The 24,389-nt window shown below is 36.4% G+C and overlaps 2 protein-coding genes across 5 annotated transcripts in view; both read right to left on the bottom strand.

Moving 5' to 3' along the window:
- kntc1 (kinetochore associated 1) overlaps nucleotides 1–21,282 on the bottom strand; it is a 75,199-nt gene extending 53,917 nt beyond the window's left edge. The window contains exons 1-23 of the mRNA XM_051673287.1: nucleotides 20,966–21,282; nucleotides 19,993–20,113; nucleotides 19,765–19,880; nucleotides 19,579–19,660; nucleotides 19,369–19,446; nucleotides 18,617–18,651; nucleotides 18,409–18,519; nucleotides 17,799–17,892; nucleotides 14,203–14,255; nucleotides 11,872–11,984; nucleotides 11,701–11,752; nucleotides 11,372–11,476; nucleotides 11,240–11,283; nucleotides 11,053–11,115; nucleotides 10,321–10,396; nucleotides 10,089–10,211; nucleotides 9,263–9,429; nucleotides 7,701–7,812; nucleotides 6,082–6,225; nucleotides 5,101–5,157; nucleotides 4,001–4,072; nucleotides 2,472–2,591; nucleotides 1,178–1,321 (exon numbers count right to left, since the gene is read on the bottom strand). Coding sequence (XP_051529247.1) covers nucleotides 1,178–1,321; nucleotides 2,472–2,591; nucleotides 4,001–4,072; nucleotides 5,101–5,157; nucleotides 6,082–6,225; nucleotides 7,701–7,812; nucleotides 9,263–9,429; nucleotides 10,089–10,211; nucleotides 10,321–10,396; nucleotides 11,053–11,115; nucleotides 11,240–11,283; nucleotides 11,372–11,476; nucleotides 11,701–11,752; nucleotides 11,872–11,984; nucleotides 14,203–14,255; nucleotides 17,799–17,892; nucleotides 18,409–18,519; nucleotides 18,617–18,651; nucleotides 19,369–19,446; nucleotides 19,579–19,660; nucleotides 19,765–19,880; nucleotides 19,993–20,113; nucleotides 20,966–21,097 — 2,214 coding nt within the window. The 5' untranslated portion in view covers nucleotides 21,098–21,282. The remainder of the gene's footprint in view (nucleotides 1–1,177; nucleotides 1,322–2,471; nucleotides 2,592–4,000; nucleotides 4,073–5,100; nucleotides 5,158–6,081; nucleotides 6,226–7,700; nucleotides 7,813–9,262; nucleotides 9,430–10,088; nucleotides 10,212–10,320; nucleotides 10,397–11,052; nucleotides 11,116–11,239; nucleotides 11,284–11,371; nucleotides 11,477–11,700; nucleotides 11,753–11,871; nucleotides 11,985–14,202; nucleotides 14,256–17,798; nucleotides 17,893–18,408; nucleotides 18,520–18,616; nucleotides 18,652–19,368; nucleotides 19,447–19,578; nucleotides 19,661–19,764; nucleotides 19,881–19,992; nucleotides 20,114–20,965) is intronic.
- Nucleotides 21,283–23,140: 1,858 nt separating this feature from the next.
- clip1a (CAP-GLY domain containing linker protein 1a) overlaps nucleotides 23,141–24,389 on the bottom strand; it is an 83,510-nt gene continuing 82,261 nt past the window's right edge. For all 4 annotated transcript variants that reach the window (XM_051672239.1, XM_051672267.1, XM_051672257.1 and 1 more), the window contains one exon: nucleotides 23,141–24,389. In XM_051672239.1, coding sequence (XP_051528199.1) covers nucleotides 24,161–24,389 — 229 coding nt within the window. In that variant the 3' untranslated portion in view covers nucleotides 23,141–24,160.

The following is a 24,389-nucleotide window of genomic DNA, read 5'->3' as shown; positions in this document are numbered from 1 at the left end:
AAGAAATATGTTTTTTTTGGTTTTTTGTTTTGAGGAATTACAACATAATACATGATTTCAATCACAATATAAGAATAGCCTGATCCTTGCTGATATGAGCTAATCTAGGGCCCTATGAAATCCATTTTATTTATTTTTTCCAAATTCTGTTTTATTTTCTCTGAATTCCAGGTTTTAAAATTTTAATTACATGAATTCATAGAATTTTTATCAAATGAGAACAGTACAATTACTTTTCAACATACCACTGCATTATTTTTTTTATCAAATTAAGAGTTTCTACAGTGATGCACACAGCACAATAATAATAATAATAATAATAATAAAAAAAATCCCAAACATTATTTATTTAGTCAAATATAGTGCTGCACAGTAGAGAATCACAGTATAAAGCTCTTGCATGTGAGATATTGCTTAAATATAATGTAATTATTATTGATATATTATCACTACTACTACTACTATACTGAATATCACACTTTACTATACTGAAGTAATATATTTCTGTCACATTTTTTCAATTCCACGCTAGTTAAATAGAGCTTTTATTTTTGCCATTTTGGATGTTATGGACGACTTCACTTCTCACCTCCGGATAAGCAGTTTGTTAAATGGGCTAATGTGCTTTTAAACTGCAAAAGGCTTTGATTTAATTATATTAATATATAGTCTGTATGTTTTGTGCTTCACAGTGAAAAAAGTGCTCTGCTCTAGTTATTAATACACACAAAGAGCGCAGGTGATGTTAATGGTGTGGTTAGTGTATTAGCAGTGGCTTCTCACATTTACTTACATTTGAAGCGTGCAGCTCATGCAAACCATACATTTGTTTAATTACATCTCAGCCTTTTGTGGTTTAAGCATCACACTATCACGTGCATTTATACAAAATTCGAAACAGTGTTTTAACATTGCTGTGAGAAAGGCAACATCATTAGGATGTACCAAAGCACCTTTTCCCTAAGAAGTGTATTTCTCATATTGTCATTACTCCTGAACTTCATGCAACATATTCCCGGCATCAAGTCCAATTAAGGACAATATGAGGAACAAAATCATACTAGATCTATGTTTGTAACAGATTGTGCCATTAACAGTTGCCGAAAACAACAGTTATTTTGGATGCTGTTATTACTGCGTTAAGCCCATTGAACAGCAGAATGAAAGGAAAAGTGACCTTGATATAGCGTAGTAGAGTCTGATCCAGATCCAGTCTGTTCTCGAAGGCGTAGGGTCTGACACTGCTCTCGATTACTGCAGGAATCAGCTCTGGAGCCTGAACCTTATCCAGCATAAGAAACGCCATACTACGAGTGCTTCCCTGAACACAAACAAAACACAAACCCGTTTACAATCATGCTAAAAATTTCTTTCTGAATAGAGGTTAACACCAACACGTTGTTTTGCTCTTGAGCAATCATGAGTTAAAAATGTACGGAAATCAACAATCGTGAATACATCCTTTAAAATATATGCTTCTGTGTTCAGAATAGTGTCGTATGGATTTGGAATGACATGAGGGTGTGTAAATAATGACAGAACTTTATGAACTTTTTAAAATGAAAAAAAAAAAAAAAAAAGATTCCAATAAATCAAATTATATTGAAAATATTTACAATCTTACGATGAACATAATTTTATACTATCTTTTAAATTCCACTAGATCCTAGCAGCAAGTTCTGGGAAAAATAATTTTTCCTCCATCACAATATATAGTCCTGAATTGCAGGTAGCGCTCCAATGCTGCCGAGTTGTGAGAAATAACATTGGATTATTTACCACCTTGGCTGGTAGGCTAAATAGTAAATTTTGAACCCTGATGTTTGCCCTCAAAACATTCAAAGGGGGGATTCAGTCAAGGAAATTGTGAGGGTGTTGCAACACCATGATTTATCTTGTGATGAATATATATATTAAAAAAAAATAAATAAATTATTATATTAAACCATTAAAAATATGATATTGGGGCCTGGGTAGCTCAGCGAGCAAAGACACTGACTACCACCCCTGGAGTTGCAAGTTGAAATCCAGGGTGTGCTGAGTGATTGCAGCCAGATTGGCTCAGTTGCTAGGGAGGATAGAGTCACATGGGTTACCCTCCTCGTTGTCTCTATATAGTGGTTCTCCCTCTTGATGGGGCATTGGTAAGTTGTGCATGGTGATCAGGGGGAATAGCGTGAGCCTCCACACACACTAAGTCTCCGCGGTAAAGCGCCCATCAAGCTACATAATAAGATGACCGTCTCGGAAGCAACTGAGATTTGTCCTCCGCCACCCAGATTGAGGTGAGCAATTGGGCCACCACGAGGACCTAGTGAGCATTGGGAATTGGGCATGCCAAACTGGGGAGAAAAGTAACTTTTTAAGAAATGTTTCACTGGAAAGGTGTGCATGTGATACTCAGACATTTTTATGTGTGGTTCCAAATACTTTTCGGGGACACCGTTACGTTGAGAGATTTTCATACTCACCCTCTCAAAATCAGAAAGTGAAAGGTGGCAGTTATATTTAGTGTAGAGGTCACACAGCTGGCGCAGGTTTGCCACTAGTGACCGAAGATTTTGCACTTCCTCTGCGCCACAGTCTTCAGCCTGAAAAATATTATTTAATTCTTATCTGAGGAGCAATGTAGGATGACATACACTGGCGGCCAAAAGTTTGGAATAATGTACAGATTTTGCTCTTATGCAAAGACATTGGTACTTTTATTCACCAAAGTGGCATTCAACTGATCACAATGTATAGTCAGGACATTAATAACGTGAAAAACTATTACAATTTGAAACAAATGTTCAGAACTTCTTAAACTACTTCAAAGAGTTCTCATCAAAAAATCCTCCACGTGCAGCAATGCCAGCTTTGCAGATCCTTGGCATTCTAGCTGTCAGTTTGTCCTGATACTCAGGTGACATTTCACCCCACACTTCCTATAGCACTTGCCGTAGATGTGGCTGTCTTGTCGGGCACTTCTCACGCACCTTACAGTCTAGCTGATCCCACAAAAGCTCAATGGGATTAAGATCCATAACACTCTTTTCAAATGATCTGTTGTCCAATGTCTGTTTCTTTGCCCACTCTAACCTTTTCTTTTCATTTTTCTGTTTCAAAAGTGGCTTTTTCTTTACAATTCTTCCCATAAGGCCTGCACCCCTGAGTCTTCTCTTTACTGTTGTACATGAAACTGGTGTTGAGCGGGTAGAATTCAATGAAGCTATCAGCCATGTGAGGACATGTGAGGTGTCTATTTCTCAGACTAGAGACTCTGATGTACTTATCGTCTTTAGTTGTACATCTGGCCTTCCACATCTCTTTCTGTCCTTGTTAGAGCCAGTTGTCCTTTGTCTTTGAAGACTGTAGTGTACACCTTTGTATGAAATCTTCAGTTTTTCTGCAGTTAAGCATTGTATAACCTTCATTCCTCAAAACAATGATTGACTGACGAGTTTCTAGATTTAGTTTCTTTTTGTCATTTTTGACCTAATATTGACCTTAAGACATGCCAGTCTATTGCATACTGTGGCAACTCAAAAACAAACACAAAGACAATGTTAAGCTTCATTTAACTAACCAAATAGCTTTCAACTGTGTTTGATATAATGGCAAGTGATTTTCTAGTACCAAATTAGCAATTTAGCATGATTACTCAAGGATAAGGTGTTGGAGTGATGACTGCTGGAAATGGGCCCTGTCTAGATATGATCAAAAATGACTTTTTTCAATTAGTGATGGTGCTGGTTTATATATCAGTAATGTCCTGACTATACTTTGTGATCAGTTGAATGCCACTTTGGTGAATTAAAGTACCAATATCCTTCCAAAACAGCAAAATCTGTATATTATTCCAAACTTTTGGCCGCCAGTGTAAGTGGAATTAAAATGTCAAATCTAACCAAAAACGATTCGATCTTATTTCTCTTCCCATCTCATCTCATTGTAGCTATTTCTCACAGCGGCTTTCAAGGAACATTGTCTTCAAATAGGGGATAAAGTTAAAATTTACCAAACCCATAGATGTCCAGAGGGAGGGCAAGCCAAGCTTAGCCAGAGTCAGTCCATTATGAGGCCAGTCATTCTAAGAAAAGAGGAAAATAAAATGAACGGAGAGACTTTGGCCCACTTACACCTGTTTTTAAAGGTGCTGTAAGTAATTTTTTTTAAGTGAAATGTCACCCAGAAAACGTCCCTATTACCTGCCAGATATCACTGAAATAAGTGCCATGATATATCAATGTGACAGCACTAGGCTCTGTAAACAGCTGGGAAATGCATTTTCTGCCTGTCAATCATTCTGAGCATTCACAGAGCAGCCCATACATGGGCAAAAGGAAGCGGACAGCGTCAGTTTGAGTGTTTGTCACGTAAGAACACTATTTTGCAACTGTTGCTTTTGATAATTAGCTTCCAAGTACCTGTAGAAGGTCAGTGTGACTTGTTTGAGTTTGCTTATTTAAAATTGCATATTTATTTTTCTAACCTGAAAAATTAAGGTGTTCTGATGCTCAATCTCAGATTATAACGGTCTCCGAATGTATCTGTGTGTGTGCGCATCTTTAGAAAGAGGGGTCTGATTCAAAAGTCTCGTGGAAGTTCTACAACAGCTAACATTGCTTACAACACTTTTAATATTCGTTTCAAGAAATCTGATCACATGTGGTCAGCCAAGCAAAGAGTAGGGGAGGATTTTGTGACAGTACACCTCATTTTTCATCAGTGTGACTGCATGTTGATGTCAGGCAGACTCTGTGAAGTCTTGTCCATGCGTACAGTATGGAGGTTGACTGATATATTGTTTTTGCCGATTAATCAGTGTGATAGCAACTTTTGGAACTATCGGTTTTTGGCAGAAATTATATTTCATTCTGTCTTCATGTGATCAGATCAGATGTTAGTTGCAGGTGAATAGCAACAGCTTAACCTTGGGTGTAGAATATTGGTAAATCAGGCATAACAGAGATTGAATTAACAACTTTATTTATAGGCATGCATACCAGATACACTGTATGTGTGTGTGTGTATATATATATATATATGCATTTATAAAAAATATTTTTAGTATATCCATCATGGTTTAGGGATCAACAATGCAAAAGGGCTTACTACCTTTTCTGTTAACTCTAGATTCCTTGCACGCTGCTCCAACCATCTGGCGAGGATTTTCTGAGCATACATAAAATCAAATACAGAAATTAATTGTAGTGTATTAAGATTTGTACTTTATCCCTGATGTGGGAAAGAGTTTAGGAACAACTGTATTGTACAATAGAATCTGATTATCCAGTTCTCATGAATTCTCAGGAGAATATTAAAAATAATCAAATGCCACAAAAAACAAAACAAAATATATATATATATATATATATATATACACACACATATATATATATACACACATATATATATATACACACATATATATACACTGCTGTTCAAAAGTTTGGTGTCACTTGACTGAAATGTTTCTCATGATCTTAAAAACCTTTTGATCTGAAGGCACATTCTTAAATGTGTTGTTCAAATGAGTTTTGTAGACAAAAATATAATTGTGCCAACATATTAATTGATTTCATTCAAAACTAAAATTGTATTTAAAAAAAAAAAAAAAAAAGTTTTTTTTAAATGAATGACTTTGACCAAATAATAAAGGAAAGCAGCCAATAAGTGCCACGCATAGATGGGAACTCCTTCAATACTGTTTAAAAAGCATCCCAGGGTGATTCCTCAAGAAGCTGGTTGAGAAAATGCCAAGAGTAAATTTCTGCAAATTCTAGGCAAAGGGTGGCTACTTTGAAGATGCTAAAATATAGTTTTGATATATTTTGGAACTTTATAGTCACAACATAATTCCCAGTTCCATTTGTCATTACATAATTTAGATGACTTTACTATTATTCTAAAATGTGAATAAATAAATAAATAAATAAAATTAAATAAAGAAGTGACCCTAAACTTTTGACCGGTAGTGTATATATATATATATATATATATATGTTCTGAAGTAAATAATATGCATTTCATCACCTTACTGTATGTATGAGTGATAGCGATTCATCACAGAAAAATAAGATTTGGCTGCCCTCATACCTGTCCTTTAGGCAACACTCTCCACACAAATGGAACCAGCACACCCTTAAACCACAGACTCAGGTCCTGTGACGGGATGTCAGATGAAATAGAGCCTAGCAGAGCATGCAGGGAGCCCTCGTCAAACACACCCGCAAACTCACCCTAAAAGAGAAAAGAGACCTTAGCATGGAAAGGACTGTAGTAATGGCTTATTCAACTAAAAACAAAAGAACTAAAAAGAGAAAAAGAAACTAAAATAAATAAATATACTTTGTACTAGTATCTAACTGCATCATTTTTTTGCATAGCACAACATTTTGTTGTAACTGCAGAACTCTGTTTCGTCAAGAGACAAGCATATGACACAAATGATCTGGACTTTTGGCTGCAAATATGTGAGGGGAAACTTCCTTTGTGAAAAAATAAAGCAACATGTAGTTACATAGCCAAGAAGAAATACTTATTAGTCAAGCTTCCCACTCTTTTCAAAGGAACAATTTTTCAGGACATTTCATGTGCCCAACGGGTGTAATATTTAAGCAAAAACACACGAGAGGTCATGATGTATTATGTGGTTATTTTTTCTGAATTCTTTATTTGACAAATTCATTAAATTTAATATCAAAATGGTGTCTAATCAAATTAATTTAAATGTAAATAGAATTATTTTAATTTTTCAACATTACATTGCATGATTTTTTTTATCAAAGTGCTTTTATACAAAATCAGCACAGTCCGAAACACTGGAGATAATTTTGTCAAATGAGGTGCTGTACAACAGAACATCACAGATATGAGATATTGCTTTAATACTTTTATTAATTTTATTTTTATTCTTAAAATTATTATTACTATTATTATTTAATTACAGTTAACATTACATAACTATACAGTAGTAATATATTGTTGTCTTTTTTTCGCCATTTCACACGTGCATTAAATCAAACTTTTATTTTTTGTGAACTTCTGTGGGGTTTTGACAGTAGTTTTTCACCCCTGGATAAGCAGTTCATTACATGGCCCAGTGCAATTATTAAACCCCATTGAATTATTAAAAATTCACTGCGCTGCCACCGCTGGGTGTGAATTAATTTTCAAATAAATTTGCAGTCTGACAGTCATCATTGTCTAAAGTTTGCACAAGAGCAATGTTGTAATGAACAAATCATATTCTGACTATATGAAAATTTGAACTATTTCGTTAGAGCAAGATGAGACGACAGCAGATGAGCACAGAATGTACTGTGCGTGATAGGGCTTCGTTCAAGACTTGATTTTGTTCTTAATGCACAGCCTCCAGCAGTGACAAAACAATACAAATGTGTATTTTACACCTATCCAGAGTCCCGATCGTTACTGTTTATGTACATGTAACAAAATCATTGTTAGTGACACAGTCAAACAGTTTTATTATACTAAAATATTTTCCAGGACAAATCATTATTTTCCAGGACATTTAGGAATTTTTCTCATTTTCCATGACTCGAAAACCGCATTGCAAAATTCCAGGTTTTCCATGACGTGTGGGAACCCTGTTAGTAAATGTCTTTTATTCATCCTAAATTGGCAGGTGTGGCTAAACGTTCATTTTGGATCATGTCCCATGTGTGTGTAAAATGTCAACTGAATAAATTCACCTGATGTCGTAACCACAAATATTGCGCTCCACTAAGATTTCCTTCTTTCAGAAGAACGAGGATGTCTTTCAGATAATCTGTGCTGTTCAAAAACTCAATCCATGTGACACCCCTGCAAACAGGCAAAGAACTAATGGAGATGAAGACAATACAATTATCCTGAAGAGTATGCCCATACTGTAGATCAAAATCTAATAAGTGGGTAAAGTGATTACTTACAAATAGGGCTGGGTAAAAATATCGATTTTCCGATGCATCGTGATCTTCATTTGAACAAACTCAATATCAATTCTTAAATTCCAAGATCGATCTTTTACTTTATGCACAATCCTCTACTACAATGAGAGGAAATCACTCACATTTGCAACCAAATTTTGCGCTATGTGATTAAAAATGTCTTTGATTAGCATCTGGCTGGTAAATTGTGTAGTATAGTGGGGAACAAAATCAGAACAGAGATCATTTCAATGCTTTTGAGAGTAAAAGTTTAGTTTGACTTGTTCCAATGGGTGTCACAAGACAAGATCCACGCAATCCATTAGTCACTGAATAATGTTTCTTTTAATACCCTTTCTGTTCTTTACAGTTAGTATAAAATAAGTGTTTATTTCTAATCATGTATAGCACGGATAAAGGTAAAGAAGTCACATATTTATATACATTCATTTACTGACGTTCTTTACAGAAAAGCCGTATTTCTTAAAGAGACAGTTGCAGCACGTGTTCAAAAACTCAATGTAAATACTTGTAAATAGTACAAATTATGCATGTAAATAATAAACATGTAACAAAATATAATATCCATTATAATATCATATTTATTAATAGAATACATTGATTTGTTCATTTTTAAAAAGCTAAAATGTGACCAAACAAATGAAAAACCAATCAAATATTATGAATAAAATTTATATTTTCATAGTATGAAGGTCCCCTGTATAAAACAGCACTAGCTGGGAGAGAATCATGGACATTATAACTGAAATATACTCATAAATCAATTCGAAAGCTTGTGAAATCCGAATCAAAACGTGAAATCTGTATCAATACCCAGCCCAATACACAATAAACAGTGGATTAAGTCACTTTCTGGTATTCTTGCACATATCATGCAAAATGTACTGGGATAAGTGGCTTTAATGCTGTTACATCAACCTGACAACAAAGTTGAAAGACCGGATATAACTTTACACAAACAAGGTCAGTAATTCTATCACAGTAGTCTCATGCCAAAACTTGTTGTATTGTGGCTATACTTTTAAATCATTGTGTTTTCTTAATGTTTATTGCCCCATGTACTTCCACTGTTAGTGCTAAACTGTAATTGCAGTTTGTGCTTTTTTTTTTTTTTTTTTTAAATGAGGGGTGAGCCAAAATATTCTTTGTGGTAATCAACATTATGCCACGATAAACTTAACTTGTATTGAACAGAGAAAATTCCATGAAGAAATTGGGGTGGACAAAAGGCTCATGGCTAACTTTTTTTTTTTTTTTTTATATATCAGTTATTGAAAAAAAAAAAACAATTGTGAATGGTGTAGTGGCAGGCCTGCTGTACGTACTCAAAGCTGTTGGGTCCATACATGCTGGAGAAGGTGGCAAGCTTAGCTAGGGCCATTTGGATCTGGCAGCAAGGGAAACGGTTCGAGGCATAGTTTAACATCTCCTCAGCTATGCTGAGAGTGGGCCAGGACGCAGTTAGGCAGTACTGCACCACAAACTGCTCATCCTGTGGGTAATATAGGAACACTGCAAGTTAAAAATTCATAATACACTTTTATAGGTATGACCTTACTAGCCATACAATTGGATGTGATGAAACAAAGAAAGTGACACTGACAGCACTAAAGTGCACACTCCCATCATTGTTGGGTAGGTTACTCAAAGTAATCCTCTACAAATTACTTCTCTAAAATTGTAATAAGATTACTTTACTGATTACTTATCAAAAACAGAACATTCCCAATTACTTTTAAGTACCTTTTTAAAACACTTCATACATTTTTTTTTTTTCAAATTATTGTCAATATTTCCTCCTTGTTCATTGTCGCACGCAAGTCACACACTCGTTTCTCCCTTACAATGACTTGTTAGGTGGTGCACAGTGCACACACTTTAACTGTCATAAAAACACAAACAGATGTATAATGTGTTTTACATGAATACATTTTTTTTTTTTTTTTACAAATGTGTATAACCTAAGTAACGTAGTAAGAAGTAATTAACTTAATTGAAAGTCAGTAACTGTAATCTAATTACAAGTATTTATAATGTAATGTGTTGCACTACTTTTGACTAAAGTCCTAAAGTAAACAAAAAATAAGTCATTACTTTGTAATCAGATTACACCCAACACTGATTAATATTTCAAATAAAGCTGAATATTACCATAATCTTCATTAGGTTGGTTTTAGCCTCTTCAGTAAGCACAGTCCATTCACGGCTTTGAACACTGCCTGTTGCCGAGATAAGCTTTTCCAGCACAACGTTGAGCTTAACCTTATACACCAGCTACAACAAACAAATTAACTTGTATTTACCAAGAGAAGCCAAAGACAAATCTGAAACCTAAGAAAACTAAGTTAGAAAATTATAACCAAACGAGATATGGCATCTTTACCTCAACATCAAGCTCAAAGGCTTTTGCAAATTTCTCTGCTTCTTCAAACTTGTGCTTGTACAGAAGTTTGTTCAGTCTGTAGGCAGCAGACAGAGAGAGAGAGAGAGAGAGAGTGTGTGTGTGTTTAAACTAATGCACACTGGCATAGGAGACAATGGCAAGTAACTGATCTGTAGTGTTTTTACTTAATAAATGATTCAAAGTTAAACAAAATGTAAACTAGAACTATCAGTCAAAAAACTGGAAACACATACTCATTCTTTGTTATGACTTCCAAGTTTTAGATTAATCATTAAGTCATCAAAGCTATGAAAAAATACAAATTGAAGTATGGGAACTATGTAGTGACGTAACAATATTACACAAACCAATATATATATATTTTTTTATACATGTATATTTGAGCTTCTTCAAAGTAGCTACCTTTGCCCTCATTACAGCTCTTTATACTCTAGGCATTCTCTAAACCAACTTAATTAGGAGCACACTGGAATGCTTTTTAAACAGTACTGAAGGAAGTACCATGTATGCTATACACTTGTTGGCTTTGAGAAACATTCAATCAGATGTGTCAAAACCTTTGGTACAGTATGCAAGTAACATGAAAATGATGCATAGAAAGCATACAATTTTTCAATTCCATTTGTTGCTAATGGCACAGAAAGTACACAGCTCAGCTTTAACCTACAGTGGCAATTTAATTAAACTACTTAATCAGTCTTATGAGCACACCTGTTCTCTGGGAGAGCCTCTGTGAAGCTTCTTATCACAACAGTCGACACTGGATCTTCACAACTGCTTTCAGAAAAACAAATAGCATTCAGACAATATTTGTGCTTTCAGCTAGCTGAAAATTTGATGAATCACTGTAACGCATGTATTTATAATATTTACACACTGTAAAAATCCTGTCAGTTACCTTGTTGTGTCTGCCAAAATCCCCTCCAGCAAATAGATTGTGTCCTTTACAAGAGTTGAATTTAATTAGCTTATTAAGTTATGCCAACTGAACATGTGGAACAATGTAATAGTGAATAAAGGTCATCATTACCATACTGATACCCTTTTGAATCAACCAAGATGCAGTAGAAACTTCTAGTGAGTAGAAAACCTCCATAGATGGCAATGACTGTACCACAAGCTTCTTAGCATGAGCCTAAAGACAGATACTAATGTTTATAGTAACACATTCAAACTGATGCTTCCAAGACTATCACACACTATTCTATTAATTTCAACAAAACCTCATCTGTTGTTTAGGGTATAATAGTATGTAGGTGACAACAACCCATCCCAATAACTTCCTCAAGCTGGCCTCACATGCAATGTTATATAAAAATAAATTCATAATAAATAATAATAAATACATGAAATACACACCTTATTTTCTTCAACCACCAAGGTCATGATTTTCATGCTGCTGTCATCTTGCCTGGTGACAATAAAAGACAAGTTTGTCAATGTGGACTGAAAATTAAATGCACACCCCATTTGGGTAAGTCATTAAAAACCAATCCGTTTTCAAATCATTTAAAAATCAGAGATACTTGCGGTGAAATAGACGAGGAGTTTCTATCTGATATCAGCAAAAAATCAACAATGTATTGATCCGGCCAGCAACAAAGCATGATTAACGAGTGCAAGTCCAACAAGCTGAGCATGCCCTTGAGAAGAATAGAGAACAAGTTCTGCATGAGATTTTAGGACAATCTACACATTTTATAGAAAGAAAATAATAATTATTAAATATAGACATTTAAATTAAACTACATTACTGAAATAATTTATTGTACATTAACAGGCCTCAACAATAAGGATTTTATCTTCTTTCTGCTGGTATAGGCAATAGTTCAAATTTTACTTGCATTGCCAACATTAGCACAGGCCCACTCACAAAATATTTACAATTTATTTTTCAGCTCCCTATTTTTACGCATGGTCAATACAAATGTAATCACAGAAAACCATAAATATTTATGTTCGCAAGGCATAAAAACGTGTGCATAGTCAATGATTGCAAAATATAGTGACAACACAGCATTTGTTTGTCTTGTGGAATATACTTAAATGTCAGCCTGTTATGCAGCTTCTTTGGGGAAGAACTAAAAAAAAATATATATATACACAGGTGCTGGTCATATAATTAGAATATCATCAAAAAGTTGATTTATTTCACTAATTCCATTCAGAAAGTGAAACTTGTATATTATATTCATTCATTACACACAGACTGATATATTTCAAATGTTTATTTCTTTTAATTTTGATGATTATAACTGACAACTAAGGAAAATCCCAAATTCAGTATCTCAGAAAATTTGAATATTACTTAAGACCAATACAAAGAAAGGATTTTTAGAAATCTTGGCCAACTGAAAAGTATGAATATGAAAAGTATGAGCATGTACAGCACTCAATACTTAGTTGGGGCTCCTTTTGCCTGAATTACTGCAGCAATGCGGCGTGGCATGGAGTCGATCAGTCTGTGGCACTGCTCAGGTGTTATGAGAGCCCAGGTTGCTCTGATAGTGGCCTTCAGCTCTTCTGCATTGTTGGGTCTGGCATATCGCATCTTCCTCTTCACAATACCCCATAGATTTTCTATGGGGTGAAGGTCAGGCGAGTTTGCTGGCCAATTAAGAACAGGGATACCATGGTCCTTAAACCAGATACTGGTTGCTTTGGCACTGTGTGCAGGTGCCAAGTCCTGTTGGAAAATGAAATCTGCATCTCCATAAAGTTGGTCAGCAGCAGGAAGCATGAAGTGCTCTAAAACTTCCTGGTATACGGCTGCGTTGACCTTGGACCTCAGAAAACACAGTGGACCAACACCAGCAGATGATATGGCACCCCAAACCATCACTGACTGTGGAAACTTTACACTGGACCTCAAGCAACATGGATTGTGTGCCTCTCCTCTCTTCCTCCAGACTCTGGGACCCTGATCTCCAAAGGAAATGCAAAATTTACTTTCATCAGAGAACATAACTTTGGACCACTCAGCAGCAGTCCAGTCCTTTTTGTCTTTAGCCCAGGTGAGACGCTGAAACCCATGTCTTGCATACGTCTGTGCGTAGTGGTTCTTGAAGCACTGACTCCAGCTGCAGTCCACTCTTTGTGAATCTCCCCCACATTTTTGAATGGGTTTTGTTTCACAATCCTCTCCAGGGTGCGGTTATCCCTATTGCTTGTACACTTTTTTCTACCACATCTTTTCCTTCCCTTCGCCTCTCTATTAATGTGCTTGGACACAGAGCTCTGTGAACAGCCAGCCTCTTTTTGCAATGACCTTTTTTTGTCTTGCCCTCCTTGTGCAACGTGTCAATGGTCGTCTTTTGGACAACTGTCAAGTCAGCAGTCTTCCCCATGATTGTGTAGTGTACAGAACTAGACTGAGAGACCATTTAAAGGCCTTTGCAGGTGTTTTGAGTTAATTAGCTGATTAGAGTGTGGCACCAGGTGTCTTCAATATTGAACATTTTCACAATATTCTAATTTTCTGAGATACTGAATTTGGGATTTTCCTTAGTTGTCAGTTATAATCATCAAAATTAAAAGAAATAAACATTTGAAATATATCAGTCTGTGTGTAATGAATGAATATAATATACAAGTTTCACTTTTTGAATGGAATTAGTGAAATAAATCAACTTTTTGATGATATTCTAATTATATGACCAGCACCTGTATATAATTTTTATGAAATTATGATACATATAAAAATGCTAAACTTCTTTTCAGATTCTGTAAGGGTTACAGAACATTGCCCAGAATATCACTCTCCCTACACTGGCTTATCTACTTGAGTGGTCATAATGCTTTGGCTCATCAATAATACAAAAGGTACAGTAAATGAATGCTGTACATAAGCAAAGCTCTCACCTCTTCGTTAAGGACAAAAATCAAATTATCCACAACTTGAATTTTCTTCACCCCTATAAAGACAGAACATCATCAAAAAAAATCCTTTATCACAGCTTGGAAAAACACTGCATACAGTGGCCCTAAAAAGGGTTTGGACACTTACGTCACACTTACAAATGTATAAATGCCATCGCACCAGTTAAAGGTGCAGTATGTAAGATTCAGAAACCCTTGTTATTAATGACACCTGTGGCCGTTAAGTGAACTGCAGCCAGCTACCTGTTGCTCGTTCTCGCGCTCATGCACACACTCAGTAGGGATGCGAGAGAGCAAGCATCAGCCAAAACAATGACGCAACGTACAAAGAGACTGAACGTGATCCACCGGCATCATGCTGACAGATGAGGTAACAATTAAAATGACACAGTTATGATTGTTTTACTACAAACTTTGAGACTAAACTAAAACTACTTATCAGCTAACATAGCATACTGATACACATACAGCTACATACTACCGAATTATACCAGACAGTTTACTATTGCACTGCACTGTTATGTTGCACTATTGTATGTTTTGTATGTCATATGTTGTACTACGATCAAGAATCAATCGTATTTGCTTAAATTTATCCTGTTTACCTGACTTTTAGTATAAACAGAAGATTGTTGAAATTATTTAAGCAAGGTAGCTTGCAATTCGTCAGCGTTAGCAGGCAAGATCAAGTTAGCTAAAATTACACAGATCAATCCTTATGGCACTATATTTCACATGCTTTGCAGTTATGTAAGCTTACCTGTCCAATAAGTTTTGATCCCCAAAACCAAAAGAAGGTCCCTCCAGATATCAAATGCCCTGTCGATGTTCATTCTAGTTTTCAATCGACCGCAATCACGTTCCAGACGGGATTCAGTAGATACATTTTTTTTTTTTTTTGGCTTACTTGGAGATTGTGTAGGAGTCTGTGTTGTGCTGGGAGCCGGACGTTTGCTGGATTCCATCTCTAATATAACATCACCTACTGTTGCAGTTTGTTGTCGCTGTTGAACACCGGAAGAGAAGCTATTACTGTCCGAGGCAAGGCTCTCAGGAGCGCGCATAAACATCACATCCTTTGGATTTTCCCGGCAAAAGCGACCCGCTCCCTTAGCATGAAAATCTGTCTACAGGCTTTAATAGGCAACCTAGGAAGTCCAGGAAGGGCTCATTTTTTAAGTTGCGTTACAAGACGTTCACACATTGGCAAAAAAAAAAAAAAAAAAAAAAAAGAATAACAAAAAAAAAAAGGCAAATACTACTGTCATGTTTATGTGTTTTGTTCATGTTTTGTGTTCATGTCTTTTATTTTGAAAGTTTATTCCTGTTTCTTTGCCATGTCATGTTATCTGTTCCCTCATGTGATCCTCTCTTGTTCCATGTGTTTTGTTCTCACTGGTTTGTGTTCATGAGTCTTGTTATCAGTTCTGTTATGTCATTGGTTCATGTTTCATTGTCTTATTTTTAGTTCAGTCTTGTGGTTGGTTGTCTTATTTACTTGTTACCCATATCTGTGTATTTAGCCCTGATGTTTGCCATTTTTCAGTGTCAGGTATTGTTAATGTAACGTTGTTTGGATGTCAAGTCAAATTAAGTCGTCTAGTTTAGATCATGTTTATGTTTGTTCACAGTTTTTGGATTTCACACTTATGAAAAGACTGCACTTGGGTTCTTCACATCATCATAGTCTTCATCTGCCTCTCATTGCCAAGCGAACGTTACAGAATACCTGATCCGACTATGAACCCAGCAGTTCAGCTCCTGCGCCTACGTCAGGGGAATCGTCCCTTGAAGGAATATGTAGAGGACTTCTGCGCTCTGGCCTGCAGGGTTGACTTTAATGATATTGCCCTCAAGGAATTTTTCTGTTTTGGGCTGAATGAGCCGGTCTCCTCCCTGATGCCTGACGGTCGAATTACCCTCAATCTGGCTCAGTTCACTGATTTAGCCCTACAATTGAACGGTTCGTCTTTCACTGTAGGAGTGGCTGAGGAGGAACTATGCACTCCTACAGTGACTGCCATGTCAGAGCCGTCCAATGTCATGGTCGCCGAGCCAGGGTCCCACGTCATGGTCGCAGAGCTTGAGCCACCTTCTGCACCGGATCCTGAGTCTGCCCCACGCCCTGTCACAGCCAAGCCTCGGCCTGCCCCACGCCCTGTCGCAGCCAAGCCTCGGCCTGCCCCACGCCCTGTCGCAGCCAAGCCTCGGTCTGTTCCATGCCATGTCACAGGCCCGCCTCTGCTCCACGGCCCAGGCCCACGTCTGCCTACGAGCCAACGCCCATGCCTGCCAATGAGCCAACGAGCCAGCACCCGCCACAGCCAACGAGCCAGCGTTGCAAGCCTCAGCGGCCACGTTATGCCATGCTGCCATTCCTACCTCATCATGCTATGTTACCACGTTTGCCACGTCAAGTGACCCTGCCTTGGTCCTCCGAGCCTCCGGCTCCACCCTGGCCCTTCGAGCCTTTGGCTACTCTCCGGGCTCCAAGTTCCCCAGCTCCACCCCTTGAGCCTCTCACGGCTCCACCTTCCATGGCTCCACCCCTCAAGCCTCTCATTGCTCCACCTTCCACTGGCTCCGCCCTGTCTAGCCAGGCCACACCCTGTCTCACCAGGCTAAGCCTCAAGGACCCTATTGAACTCCATGTGTTTTTGTTTGGCCGTTGGGAGCCGCCCCTTGTCGGGGGGATATGTCATGTTTATGTGTTTTGTGTTCATGTCTTTTATTTTGAAAGTTTATTCCAGTTTCTTCGCCATGTCATGTGATGTGTTCCCTCATGTGATCCTCTCTTGTTCCATGTGTTTTGTTCTCATTTGTTTGTGTTCATGAGTCTTATTATCTTATCAGTTCTGTTATGTCATGTCATTGGTTCATGTTTCATTGTCTTACTATTAATTCAGTCTTGTGATTGCTTGTCTTGTTTACTTGTTACCAATGTCTGTGTATTTAGCCCTGAAGTTTGCCATTGTTCAGTGTCAGGTATTGTTAATGTAACGTTGTTTGGATGTCAGGTCAAGTCAAATTAAGTCAAGTCTAGTTTAGATCATGTTTATGTTGCTGTTCAAGGTTTTTGGATTTCACATTTACGAATAAACTGCACTTGGGTTCTTCAAATCATCTTCGTCTGCCTCTCATTGCTGAGCGAACGTTATAATTACATGAAAATTGTTACATATTGCACCTTTAACAAAATATCAATCCAAGTGACATTTATTTAAAAGAAAAATGGCACAAGCACACTTTCCAAGTTTTTGTACACTTTCTGATTGTCAAATGCTAATGGAACATTTTCTTAGTTAATGTGAAGCACACCTGTGGTTGACCTGTGTGAACTTCAGGGGAACTGAATTCCTACATCCACAATCACATTGACATCAGTTGGCTAGAAGTAATTATAAAAATGGCTCAGAAAAGTGAGGTTAGTTCTGAGAAAAGGTCTAGGATCACTGGTGTCACTTGGTTTGGCATTTTGTTATCTAATGCAATGTCATTCAGACATTTGAAAGTGTGACTTAAGTTTCCAAATAATTTTAAAGGCCACTGTATCTAAACATAGCGCAGACATTTAGTACCTGGCATTAAAGCAGAGTCAAGGGCATTAGTGAGAATCAGTGATGTTTGACCATGAACCAGGCTCCAATGTGAAAGAACATTTGTGCCATCAGCCTGTTATAAAGATACAAGAGATGTTTGTTTTTAATGCCATGCCAGCATCTATGGCTATTTTCATGGCGAAATGCAGGTAAAAAAAAACTTCTGACCAAGTCACAATGCATTTAAAAACCAGATTCAATATTCAGATATAAAGCAATAAATGTGTGTACATATATATAAACACTTTCAAAATCCTCTCAGAAAGGCCTCATGTGTCAAATGATTGATACTTATGACAAGTAATTACGTAACATGTAACTTTTCAAATCCCTTTCACATAGCCTTGTCAGGTAATTAAGAGTCAAGACATTCATCAACCAACATTAATGAATACCAACTCAAATATCTTGAATGAGACTAAAACGGGAAGCACTCTAAGGCACATATTCCTTTTAAACTTCTACATCTCCATCTCTTTCCTAGGGCTAAGCATCAACCCTGTGCTCTCTTTTAAGACTCTTTTTTTATTATACCCTGCTTATATAAATTAATACTTTAAATATGTAATTTTTTCCCACCAATTCTTACCCCAATCAGAAGGTGGATTGTGCTTCCAAAGCAAACCAGATCTGCCGAGATGCAGCCATCTTCATGAAACTCTTTTGTTGAGTAAAAGTTCAAGACAATGTGTGCTTGGATCTGAAAGATAGGAAAACAAACCATTGAGACAACCATGTGAATTATGACCAGCGATGGCAAATAAAGAAAATCTGCTAGAGAAATCAGAGGCACCAACCTCATTTAAGGTCCCCAGATCAGTGTTTTCAATTGCTTTAAAAAAATAAAGAGAAAAAATGTTTTTATGATATAATATACAGCTTTTTCAAATATGGGTGATTTTCTCGAAACCTGCCAAGAAAATATCTTGGTCATATTTAATCCCAAATCAATCAAAAAATAAATAAATAAATAAATAAATTTTGCATAAATAAATTATAGCCTACATATAGGACCATTAAGATTTTTGCACTGTGACATTATTTTCAAGATACACAATTCTCATTATCGTAACGCGCCCGCATGTTTTACTTTTACCATTTCAGTTGTTTCCAGTGAAGATTCTCATTAACTTAAGTCTTTTTTTTTTTCTGTATTAATCAAAAAGATGCAATTATTTTAATTAAAATCAACAAAAATTAAAAGTACCAAGGGTACTACTATGTAGAAATACTTTAACATTTAAATAATATATTATTTTTCATGTTGCGGTTAGGAGAATATCATAATTACCATCTTTTTTCACATTCAGGTAATGAGAAATTGGGTAAAATGTGCATAACTGTCATGAAAATAAGGTCACAATGATAAAAAAACAAAAACAAATTAATGGCTCTAAAAATAGGCTTAATTTTCTATATGCAAAATATATTTCTTTGTTTCTTTTGATTTTGAAAAAATAAATAAATAAAATAAGAAATAGGACTGGGACATTTTTTGACAGGTTACATATAAATCACCGTTATACAAATTTTTGGATTTGACTCAAACCTCTCTGGATCTTTCCCAAAACGAGATTGGATATGTGCAGGAAACCATTGTGAACAATAAAGAAGAGATCATACATTCCTAAAACATGAAACAAACAAGGTTTTAATGGCAATTAAACAACAAATACAGACCCTGACAATATTGTAGTCAGTGGCCATGGTATTTGTATTTACTATATGTCTGTAAATATTTTCATATTAATACACTCACCTGGAGATCCAGGTGTCTCATGTAATATCAAGCTCTTGAAGGTTGTTGCATCACCATCAGAGGGATTTTGTTGTTGCAGTGACTGGATAAACATTCAAAATTACAAAAGGTTCTTTGTTAGAGGAATCAAATCAGCAGACGATAAAATTATAGACATGTGAATACCTTACTTGTACTGTAACTTACTTTGGTAAGCACAGTCTTTTTCAGAGGGACAAAAATGATGTGCAGACTGCCATTTCTCTCTCCAACCAGCAGAAACTGTCCTTGGGGGCAAACGGTGACTGCATCTACCAAAGTGTCTAAATATAACAAATATTTTGAATATATTAGAATAGCAATAATAGATTTCAATAAGAGTTTTGCTTTATGTCAGTTGATCATATGAACATTGAATGAAAGATCTTGAGTTACCAAAATACAAGTGAATCAGAACAGTTTGAAAACCAGGATCAAAGAGAACCACGGCATTGTCGGCCACAACAATACAGCAGTTTGGATTACTGGAAGCATACACCTTGGGATTAGACAACACCTGCAGAATAAATAAATCAATCAATCAATACAAAGCATTATTAACTTCATTTGTTTAACACCTTTAGATATTTACAGATAATTAAACAAATATATATATATATATATATATATATATATATATATATATATATATATATATATATATTATGTGTGATTCTCGCTCTCAGTGGGGCGCGTGGTGAGTTGTGCTGATGCCACAGAGAATTAAGCCTCCACACGTGCTATGTCTCCGAGGTAACGCGCTCAACAAGCCACGTGATAAAATGCGCGGATTGACGGTCTCAGACGTGGAGGCAACTGAGATTCATCCTCCCCCATCCGGATTGAGGCGAGTCACTACGCCACCACGAGGATGTAGAGCGCATTGGGAATTGGGCATTCCAAATTGGGGAGAAAATCCCCAAACATACATACATACATATATATTATATATATATATATATATATATATACATACACATACATATAAAACAACCACAAATGTCAAAGTAACATTAAATAATGCACTAACAAAGCAGAATTTACCAACAACTTCACAATTATTGGTAAATGCAAGTGTACAAAAATAGGTTTTTAAACGGGTCATTTACAAACTAACAAATAAATGTATAAAAGAATCAGTAAAAACTACTGCGGTGGTATCATGGTGAGTGATAATGCTATTGTACTTTGATACCATTGTCCTAAGTGGAACATTTATTCAGGTATCATAGTACTCCAAAGTACTGTACATCAAAGAACACTATGGTAAATAGCCATACATTACCAGGGTACTTTTAATAACACAGTTGTCCCGAGCTAGACCCAAATTGAGCTAATGAACCTCTAGATTATCGTTTCTTTTTTTTACCTTTTCGGAGGATGAGATTTTAACCAGGGTGTCCACTTGGTATAAGGCGTTCCCGGACTCTTGTTCGGCATCGCTGTACAGACGGACTGTGTTCGTGTCCTCGTTCAGCAGAAGTTCAACATTATTCCACATTCTTCACAAATGACAGTTTGACATCTACCACACCGAAAGATCAACAGGCAATATTCACTTTACGACTCCTATTTCACTTTGATTCAAAACGATTAATTTCATCCAGCTTAATTTATTAAAATAAAACTACTGCTGCATAAAATACAAACAGCAGCAAGTGAAAACAAACTACGCAACGAACATTGAAATTTGGCGCCAAGATGAAATAATATTTCCGGTTGTATCGTTCACATTTCCTGATGCGTAATTACGCAAAAAAAAATAAAAAACTGCTGTTTGGCGTAGCATTTAAAAAGAGACTATGCCATGCATATGGCAACCTTCAAAACTATAGTGTATTTACGTTTGAAATTTAAATGAACTCTAAATTGATGATTTCACAAATTATTGTATCCTCAAATACAGACTTTTAACTTGTAAAAAAAGAAGAACATTGCTTTTAAACAAAGTCGCTTTCAAGGCGAGTCAGTCCACTCGGCGGCCATCTTTGGAACGCTGGCGGGCAAATATTTTCTATGTTAAAAGCAGGATAAAAGTACAGCTCTTATCTACTTAAATGGGGAAAGACCGAAATATTCAAAAAGGTTGGTCAGGATTACAGTAAAAGAACGTATTTAAAATCAGCAGTAAAATTTGACAACGCTGGTATCATAAATTATGCTTATTTATCTCAGATCATCACGCTAAAAACGCTATTTTTCAGGCTGGTTCAGCTAATGCGCATGCGCATTCTCGAGTTGACTGACAGTCGATGTACGTATTTAAAACGTGATTGGCTGCGGGACTACTTTTTCTACATTCATTGTCCGTTCCAATTTCTCCTAATCATTTTCATAGAAGTGATCAGTCTGCTAAATAGTCTGTTTTAAATATACTGTGTTGAAGTCATTACATACAGCTATAGTTTACATGACATAGTATTAACGAACATCATTACATTATATAAGGCTCAACAGATGGTTAATGGACATTTATTTGTATAATTAAAAATGTCTTTTATTTATTCATTACTTTTATTTGGGAAGTTGACATGAAATGTCAAGCAGTGACAACAAGTCCCTTAAAAGCAGCAGCATTGTGACACCGCAACATTGTACTTGACCTAAAACTATTTTAAGCATTCTTCAAATTCTTGTTTGATTATTATATTGCACATGCTTATACAAGTGAACAAATCATCTTTTGTTTTTAATGACTAAAATATTTAAAAAGTGTTTGCCATAAAACTAGTAATTAAAAAAAAAAAAAAAATGTTAGATATACCTATTACCACATAGTTATATTTTTAAAATGTTAATCATATCATATTATATATATATATATATATATATATATATATATATATATATATATATATATACACACACACACACACACATCAATCAGCCACAACATTAAAACCACCTGCCTAATATTGTGTAGCTCCCCCTCGTGCCGCCAAATCAGCACCAACCCATCTGGCACCAACAATCATGCCACGGTCCAAATCACTAAGAACAATTTTTCTCCCCATTCTGATGGTTGCTGTGAACATTAACTGAAGCTCCTGACACTTATCTGAATGATTTTATGCACTGCACTGCTGCCACACGATTGGCTGCTTAGATAATGGATGGATGATTGTTGGTGCCTGATGGGCTGCTTTGAGTATTTCTGTAACTGCTGGTCTCCTGGAATTTTCGTGCACAACAGTCTGAATGGTGCCAAAAACAAAAACCAACCAGTGAGCAGCAGTTCTGTAGACGGAAATGCCTTGTTGATGAGAGGTCAACAGAGAATGGCCAGACTGGTTCAAACTGACAGAGTCTACGGTAACTCAGATAACCGCTCTGTACAATTGTGGTGAGAAGAATATCATCTCAGAATGCTATTCTGAGATACTGGTTGGCGCTGTTTTGGCGGCATGAGGGGGACCTACACGATATTAGGCAGGTGGTTTTAATGTTGTGGCTGATCGGTATAGTATATTTATCAAATTAGAAGCATCTTTACTAGTGTTCTCCCACTGAATGTACATGAAACAAGACAGCCAAGGACAGGGTGTCTGGTAGATGAATCTTTTGGTAGACAATTTTATTTGAAAACAGCATGTTCATATTTATTGTGACTTACTGCTTTATTCTTCGAGCAGTTTAATTTTCAAAAACATACAGCCCTTGTCTGGCTTACAGAAGATCCAAACAGCCCTACATTTCCCACAGATGTTTTTAAGGAGTTCAAAATATTCTTCAGTGCCAGACACTTAAATTTTTTTGAGCAGCACACAAGCATTAACAAATAACACAACACAGAATATTTTTTCCACTTAATAAAAGACAGTTTTCTCCATAAGATCTTCCCTCACTTGACTTCTATACAAATATATGTATCGCAAACATAACCTGGAAAAAAACAGTTGATCACATAACAGAAGAGATTGGAAGTGTATACAGTACATACCCAAACACCACAACTTTTAATAAAGTAACAAAAGCAGTATTGATGTAAATTGTTTTTTTGTGCAAAATTTTAACCCTCCAAGTTTCAGAAAAAGTTTCCATGTGAAAAAAATTGCTCTAACAGTCATTCAGTGATTGAAACATACCTGTTAACTCATTTTTTGCTCAGAACAAATGATATATTCACAATTCTAAAACAATATACTCTCTTTATGGTAATATTTATTTGTCCAGTATCCAAACTGTTAAGCGAAATGCTGTTGAGACATTGAGAAGGCAAGCTTTGAACTGAAGTCCAAAGACTTCTACACATCAGTCATCTCCGCATCTCATGGTTATCCATCTATACCTCCATATGAAGAATGAGCGTTCAGTACAATGTACTTTCATAGGAACCCTGTGACCTTACATTTTTCCTCCAAACAGTCATTCTGTGCAACAAATGCCATGTATTAAACTCTAAATGCTTGATTTAAAGTGACTGAAGATTTATGGAATATGATGGTAAACACACAAGTGAAAACAAACCACACACACTTCTACATAGTCTCTTGTGCACTGTTTGATTCAAGGCATGTACAGTATTGCAAGTTTAAATGTTGCACAAAAGGGGGAAAGCAGGACCCTAGAAAGTCTGATCGTCATTGCAGGTATCCGTCCAGTGACCAAAGACCTCGCAGATGTCACAGTAAGGTCTTTCATCATTGGGACTGCCATGGTAGGTGGTGTGCGGGGGAGAATCTAGCATCTGGTCTTGGGTGGGACAGTCTTCAGTATCATGTAGGTCAAAGCAGTCGCATATGTCACAGAAGAGACGGGGAAGGGGCTTCTTCTTAATTGCTGCCTCTGCATGA

This window comes from Myxocyprinus asiaticus, chromosome 3, assembly GCF_019703515.2.
Source record: "Myxocyprinus asiaticus isolate MX2 ecotype Aquarium Trade chromosome 3, UBuf_Myxa_2, whole genome shotgun sequence".
NCBI classification, from domain to species: domain Eukaryota; kingdom Metazoa; phylum Chordata; class Actinopteri; order Cypriniformes; family Catostomidae; genus Myxocyprinus; species Myxocyprinus asiaticus.
The sequence above is the reverse complement of the archived record's forward strand: the minus strand, read 5'-3'. Positions and strand labels throughout refer to the sequence as shown.